The sequence below is a fragment of the Heterodontus francisci genome, chromosome 4 (assembly GCF_036365525.1).
Source record: "Heterodontus francisci isolate sHetFra1 chromosome 4, sHetFra1.hap1, whole genome shotgun sequence".
Lineage (NCBI taxonomy): Eukaryota > Metazoa > Chordata > Chondrichthyes > Heterodontiformes > Heterodontidae > Heterodontus > Heterodontus francisci.
This window is the reverse complement of record NC_090374.1, coordinates 87,891,616-87,899,867: the sequence shown is the minus strand read 5'-3', so window position 1 is coordinate 87,899,867 and position 8,252 is coordinate 87,891,616. Positions and strand designations below refer to the sequence as shown.

At 38.6% G+C, this 8,252-nt stretch overlaps 1 protein-coding gene across 2 annotated transcripts in view; it reads right to left on the bottom strand.

Moving 5' to 3' along the window:
- Positions 1-1,159: 1,159 nt before the first annotated feature.
- wdr36 (WD repeat domain 36) overlaps positions 1,160-8,252 on the bottom strand; it is a 189,069-nt gene continuing 181,976 nt past the window's right edge. For both annotated transcript variants that reach the window (XM_068029813.1, XM_068029814.1), the window contains exon 23: positions 1,160-1,940. In XM_068029813.1, the coding sequence (XP_067885914.1) occupies positions 1,791-1,940 (150 nt within the window). In that variant the 3' untranslated portion in view covers positions 1,160-1,790. The remainder of the gene's footprint in view (positions 1,941-8,252) is intronic.

The window sequence follows — 8,252 nt, the reverse complement described above, 5'->3', positions numbered from 1 at the left end:
CACAGACATGATAGACCGAAGGGCCTGTTTCTGTGCTGTATAACTCTGACTCTATATAAATACAGTGGCTACAAGGGTCAGAGGCTGGGAATTCTGCAGCAAGTAACTCACCTCCTGACTTCCCAAAACCTATCCACCATCTAAAAAGGCACAGGTCAGGAGTGTGATGGAACACTCTCCACTTGCCTGAACACTCAAGAAGCTCGACACAATCTAAGACAAAGAAGCCCACTTGATTGGCACCCACCCATCACCTTAAACATTCATTCCTTCCACTACTGGCACACAGTGGCAGCAGCATGTACCATCTACAAGATGCACTGCAGCAACAGAACTATAGCACTGTAGTGACAATTCTCTGAACCTTGCTCCCTTTGAGCATAGCTTTCCACTGAGAGAATGAGATTAGTGAATTTACCCTACGTCATGCCCACCCGGAATTAGTGTGGGGGAATTGGGGCATTTATTTGAAATACTAATTGATGTATCACATTGCCACAGAATTCTTTTTGATAAATATCATAATGATAACTATTCTTTTCCTACATCTATAAAGATTCAGATTATATACATGCTAAAGATAGCTAGCTCTTATGCAGTTGAGTTTCAGAGGGGAAAGACATTTTGATTATTTATGCTTTTATCTTGGCTATAGTGGACACAAAATAACTCATGGCACTATTTTGAAGAGCAAGGCAATTTTCTGGGTGTGCTGACCAAAATTTAGTCTTCAACCAACATCACTTAAAAAGAGGATGAAAAAGTCCTGAAAGGATAACGAAATTATAAAAAACAAATTCAAAAGTTTTGTCTAAATTTTTTTAATATTAAAATTTGGAAACAAAAGACTAGACTAAAATTAGTTTATTTCTTATGGAGACTGGCCTAAAAATTGTTTGGAGGCAACCCATTGCAATGTATCCACTTGCAACCACTGACCCCGAAGTTCATATTTTTGATACTCAATTTTATTTTGTATTAGGTTTCTCACATGCCTCTTCATTTGCTCATTTTAAATCCTGTACTCTCCAAGGAACTCCAGCATTTGCTACATTCCCTTTACTTGTAGGAATATATCTAGTTTATACCCTAACGACCTTCTGCTTGAAAGTTTCCCATGGTTTGCAAACTCTTACCAATTTATCTGAAACACTTCCCCTTTTTATCTTGAATCAATGTTTTATTAGTATGGTTCTTTTCAAATTAACATCTTAAAGTATTGAGTAAAAAAAAAATCCTGATTACAGCTAAGCAGATGTAATGTACACAAATGACAAACACGACCAAGTTTAATGTTACATCCATATAAAGGATGCAAACAGATACAAAGAAAAATGGTGTGAGGAGATAAAATAATTTGATTCTAATTCTTTTTCATTCAAAGACTTCAGGTCTTTTACAATGAGCTACAAAATATCATACAGCTGCTATAATTGCAAAATATAACCATTTCTATTTACACAGTAATGTAAACAAGGACAAATGAGAGCCAGTGAATAAAATAGAACATGGTCACAAAAATACACGTTGATGAGTTTGAGCCATTTTCTCCTTTATGTGCAACCAAATTCGCCATCAGTAAGACATACCTTTTAAGAAATTAAGCTCAACAAAAAACAAAATCTTGAAAATATAGGAAATAACTCTAAAAATGCAATTTCCATCCATGACAATGCAAACTCAGTCTATAATGCAAGGTTAATAAAAAGCTGCACAATGACTTGCGTGGGTAAATTTAGTCAGTCTATTTAGAATGTGCACTGAATCACTGAACAGTACTAGGTTTCAGCCTACAATAGAGCACTTTTCATGTATCCCAACAGGCACATGCTCTGGTTGAACAGTGCTTGCATATGCGTCCATGTTTCTTCCAGCAACACTGAGACTTTAGACATTTCTTCTAGTAGCACTGGCTCAGCAGCAATAATCTTGAGATGGAGCTGTGGCAGGTGGAGGTGGGGTGGGGAGGGTGGCAGAGGAGAAAAGAGAGCATGTTAACAGATTTGTAAAACAGGACAGACTTTTTGACCCAGCACACTGAATGATACTTATAAGCACCTAAGTACTTATTGTTTAAATTTAGAGGAATGACAATTAAGAATGGACTGTATTTTTATTCAGTAAACACATAATTATTAAGACAGTAAGTAGCTATAACATAACAATGGAGCATCAACTTTATAGCGAAATACCACTGTAACTAAGAAACAATCAAAAAGACTGCTGTAATATAGACAGGAACCAGGCAAGTCTACGAACATACGAATTAGGAGCAGGAGTAGGCCACTCGGCCCTTCGAGCCTGCTCCGTCATTCATAGGTTCATGGCTGAACCGATTACTCCACATTTCCACCTACCCCCGATAACCTTCCACCCCCTTGCTTATCAAGAATGTATCTACCTCATCCTTAAAAATATTCAAAGATTCTGCTTCCACTGCCTTTTGAGAAACAGAATTCCAAAGACTCACGACCCTCAGAGAAAGAAATTCTCATCTCTGTCTTAAATGGGCGACCCCTTATTTTTAAACAGTGACCCCTAGTTCTAGATTCTCCCACAAGGGGAAACATCCTTTCCACATCCACCCTGTCAAGACCCCTCAGGATTTTGTCTATTTCAATCAAGTCGCCTCTTACTCTTCTAAATTCCAGCAGAAACAAGCCAAGCCTGTCCAATATTTCCTCGTAAGACAGGCCACCCATTCCAGGTATTAGTCTAGTAAATCTTCTCTGTACTGCCTCCAACGCATTTACATCCTTCCTTAAATGAGACCAGTACTGTTCACAGTACTCCAGATGTGGTCTCACCAATGCCTTGTATAGTCGAAGCATAACTTCCCTACTTTTGTATTCAATTCCTCTTGCGATAAACGGTAGCATTCTATTAGCTTTCCTAATTATTTGCTTTACCTGCATACTAACATTTTGCAATTCATGCACTAAGATACCCAGATCCCTCTGCATTTCAGACCATTTAGATAATATGCTTCATTTTATTCTTCCTGCCAAAGTGGACAATTTCACTTTCCCACATTATACTCCATTAGCCAGATCTTTGCCCACTCACTTAATCTATCTATATCCCTTTGTAGCCCCCTTATGTCCTCTTCACAAGTTACTTTCCTACCTATCTATGTGTCATCAGCAAATTTAGCAACTACACCTTCGGTCCCTTCATCTAAGTCATTTATATAAATTTTAAAAAGTTGAGGCCCCAGCATAGATCCCCGTGGCACACCACTCACTACATCTTGCCAACCAGAAAATGACCCATTTATGCCTACTCTCTGTTTCCTGTTAGCTAGCCAATCTTCTATCCATGCCAATATGTTATTCCCTACACCATAAGCTTTTATTTCCTGCAATAATGTTTGATGTGTCACCTTATCAAATGCCTTCTGGAAATCTAAGTACAATACATCCACCGATTCCCCTTCATCCACAGCACATGAAACTCCCTGAAAGAACTCCAATAAATTGGTTAAACACGATTTCCCTTTCACAAAACCATGTTGACCCTGCCTGATTACCTTGAATTTTTCTAAATGCCCTGCTATAACATCTTTAATAATAGCTTCTAACATTTTCCCTAAGACAGATGTTAAGCTAACTGGCCTGTAGTTTCCTGCTTTCTGTCTCCCTCCCTTTTTGAATAAAGGAGTTACATTCACTATTTTCCAATCTAACGGAACCTTCCTTGAATCTAGGGAATTTTGGAAAATTAAAACTAACGCATCAACTATCTCACTAGCCACTTCTTTTAACACCCTAGGATGAAGTAATCAGGACCCGGGGACTTGTCAGCCTGCAGCTCCAACAATTTGTTCAGTTCCACTTCCCTGGTGATTGTCATTTTCTTGAGTTCCTCCCTCCCTTTCATTTCCTGACTTACAGCTAATACTGGGATGTTACTTGATCCCTCAATAGTGAAGACCGATGCAAAATATCTGTTCAATTCATCTATCATCTCCTTATTATCCATTATTAATTCCCCAGACTCACTTTCTATAGGACCAACGCTCACTTTAACTTTTTAAAATATCCACAGAAACTCTTACTGTCTTTATATTTCTAGCTAGCTTTCTCTCATACTCTAATGAGATAGCCACCCCAAAAAGGTCCTAAATTTGATTCCTTTGTAAAAACACCAACATTGCCACTTATTTTATTAAAATAATGGGATGAGTTGGTTTCCATCAGACATCCTAGCTCTAATCTTCCAAAGTTCTCGATTCAGGACTGTTCGTTCAGCTTGGATAATTTCACGTCACTCTGCCATTTAAGAAAGATGAGCTCGGGCAACCAGGGAATTATAGACTAGTTAGCCTAACATCTGTTGTCAGGAAATTAGCAGATTCTATAATTAAGGATAGGATGACTGAACACCTTGAAATCTTTCTGATCAGAGACAGTCAGCATGGACTCGCAAATGGCAGGTTATCCCTGACAAACCTGATTAAATTTTTTTGAAAAGGTGACTAAAGTAGTGGACAGGGGTATGCTACTGATGTTTATTAAATGTTTTCTAGAAGTTCATATAAATATGTCCGGCATAAAGACTGTTAGCTAAAGAGAAGCTCATGGAATTGAAGGCAAATTATTGACCCGGTTACGAAATTGACTGAGTGCCACAAGAACTAGGAGCAGAAGTAGACCATATGGTCTGTCCAGCTTGCTTCGCCATTCAATACGATCGTGGCTGATCTTAGCATTCAACTCCATTTTCCCGCCTGCTCGCCAATTCCCTGAGAGATCAAAAATCTGTCAATCCAGCCTCAAGGGTATTCGACGATGGAGCATCCACAACACTCTGGGGTAGAGAATTCCAAAGATTCACAACTCTTTGAGTGAAGTAATTTCTCCTCATCACAGTCCTAAATGATCGGGCCCTTCCCGAGATTGTGCCCCCGTGTTTTAGATTCCCTGACCAGCGGAAACAATCTCTCAGCGTCCGCCCTATCCAGCCCCTTCAGAATCTTATATGTCTCAATTAGATCGCCTCTCATTCTTCTAAACTCCAGAGAATATAGGCCCAATTTACTCAGCCTTTCATCATAGGACAACCCCCCTCATCCCAGGGACCAATTTAATGAACCTTCGCTATATTGCCTCCAATGCAAGTATATCCTTTCTTAAATGTGGAGACCAAAACTGCACAGTGTATTCCAGATGCAGTCTCACCAAAACCCTATACAATTGTAACAAGACTTCTTTATTCCTGTACTCCAATCCCCTTGCAATCAAGGCCAACATGCCATTTGCCTTCCTAATTGCTTTCTGTACTTGCAAGCCAACTTCTTCCGTTCCTTGTATGAGCCCACCCCAGTCCCTTTGAAGAGCAACACTTACAAGTTTCACACCTATTAAAAAATATTCTGCTTTTCTGTTCTTGCGACCAAAGTTAATAACTTCACACTTCCCTGCAGGAGACAGAGTAGGGATAATGGGCAGGTTCTGACTAGTGGTGTCCCACAGGGATCTTTGTTGGGGCCTCAACTATTCACCATATTTCTTAATAACTTAGACAATAGAATAGAGAGCCACATGTCAAAGTTTTCCAAAGATACAAAGATAGACAGCATTGTAAGCAGTGTAGGTGGAAGCATAAAATTACAAAGATATTAATAGATTAAATGAAGGGGCAAAACTAAGGCAAATTAATTTCAGTATAGGCAAGTGTGAGGTCATCCACTTTGGACCTAAAAAGGGACAGATCTGTGTACTTTCTAAATGGTGAAAAGCTAGAAACAGTGGAGGTCCAAACTGACTTGGAGTTCCATATTCATAGATCGTTAAAATGTTATGGACAGGTACAGAAAATAATCAAATAGTCTAATGCAATGCTGGCTTTTATATCTGGAGGACTAAAATACAAGGAAGTTATGCTACAGCTATACGAAGCCCTAGTTAGACAACACCTGCAGGAATACTGGCCTTGGAGGGAGAGCAGTTTAGGTTTACCAGACTGATACCTGAACTCCAAGGTCTAAATTACGAGGAGAAATTACACAAACTAGGGTTGTATTCCCTGGAATTTAGAAGGTTAAGGGGTGATTTGATCAAAATTTTCAAGATATTAAGGGGAACCAATAGGGTTGATAGAGACAAACTATTGCCACTGGTTAGGGAGTCTGGGCATAGCTTAAAAGTTATAGCCAGGCCTCTCAGGAGTGAAGTAAGGAAATACTTCTACACACAGCAGGTGATAGAAGTTTAGAAATCTCCTCCACAAATGTTGGTCAATTCTAAATTTTAAATCTGAGATTGATAGATTTTTGTTAACCAAAGGTATTAAGGGATATGGGACAAAGGTAGTAGAGAGAGTTAGGTCACAGATCTGCAACCATCTCAATGAATGGCAGGGCTGGCTCAACGGGCTAAACTCCTGTTCCTATGTTCCCAATATTTATTACATTATTTCCCTACATTATAACAATGACTACACTTCAAAAGTATTTTGGGATGTCCTGAGTACTGCACTAAACTAACAGCCTAGATAATGTGATATATCTGTAGTGGGGTTTGAACCCACATTTTCTAACTCATGTGAGTGCTATCAACTTAACCAAACTTTTCCACATTTTTATGAACTCAAAGGATCGATTAACTTTTTAAATAACAGAGCACATTAATTCTTCTAATGGGGAAGTTATGAATTATGCTGAGAGCTAATCTTGGCCCATATATTCAAATATTGCAAATGTTATTCTACAGACAGTAACTTGAATACTGCTATAGTTCTCTAGGATTCTTCAGACATACAAATCATCTCCTACTGGTATAAGACTCAAGTCACTTGTAATAATTCTTATTTAAAATATTTGGAAACCATGGTATATTTGCTTTCAAAGGTCATGACAAAAGCCTTCCAAATGTACTGTCAAAAATAAACATTTCCTTGGGTGTAAGGAAAGTGGGCCTTTAGATCTCTGGAAATTTCACATTCATCAATTTCTAACCCTGCCATTGCACTTTTATGCAATATAAGTGGTAGTATGTTAATCAACTTGTGTCTCATTGTATTTTTAGCAACAAGACCACTAGAATTTGGTTTTCACCAAAAATTGCAGAATGAAGTCCACAACACTGATCTAATATCCCAGATTTAATAATTTCATAGAAGAATTTAATAATTCAATGTAATCCAGTGGTCATGGTCATAAGGGCTATATTGCAAGCTTTTTGTATTGGGCGATGGTGTCAGTTTTCTTGAAAATGTTGATCAGTTGTGCTGGTTTTCTAGGCTGGGGCATGTGGTTGTTGACATATCAATGACTTCAGCTGTCTCGCAAGGGTTCATTGGGATCTTTTTCTGACCTTCTGCTCTCAGAGCTTTTGTGCGTCAGATGCACATCTCAGAAATTCAGACATATGCTGCACATGATTTGTCGATGTATTTGGGTGGGCAAAGCTCCCTGCCGAGTCAAAAAAAATTAGCCCTCAAATGTGATATTAAGATCTCAATATTTTGGAATCTCACATGGGCTCTGTGTACAACTACAAAATATTGTACATCATCCTCCTTGGTCAGGGAACACAAGTGCCACTTTAATGCCTTGGTTACCAAAGATCTTCTGGCAAAAATTAACAAAATATAGTGGAATCTGATCTTATGGGTACCTTTATACAATGGTGACCAGTCTTTTCTTATCCTAACCAACAGGTTTTGCACAGATTTGTTCAGCCTCAGCAAGTGACAAGGGAAGCTTCTTGGACTGGCAGAAAATGGAAAATGGTAGCCCACAGGGATATGTGCTGAGATTATTCTTCACCATATACATAAATGATCTGGACTCAGAAATTGGAGGTAAGGTGTCAAAATTTGATTATATCAAATTAGGAGGTGTAGCTAAAGATGTGCATGACAAAACCAAAATGCAGGAAGAAAAAAAGGTTTGCAAGGGGAGTAAATAAATAGCAAATGAAATTCAATGCAGCAAAATGTGAGGTGGTTCATACTGGTAGGAGGAATGAGACCATTTATTCCATGGAAGATAAGAAATCAGGGTATATAGCTACATAAATTGTTAGAAATAACTGCATAAGTTCATAAGACCATACAGAGTGTGATTCATTGAGAGGAACAGAATACAAAATTAAGGAGTTAATATTAAATTTATATGGAATCTTGGTTAGACCACACTTGGATTACTGTGCATAGTTCTGGTCTCCGTATGAGTAAAAGGCTATTAAAGCACAGAAGAAAGTGCAGAAAGTATTGTCATGCAGACACCCGCCCCCCACCCCCCACCC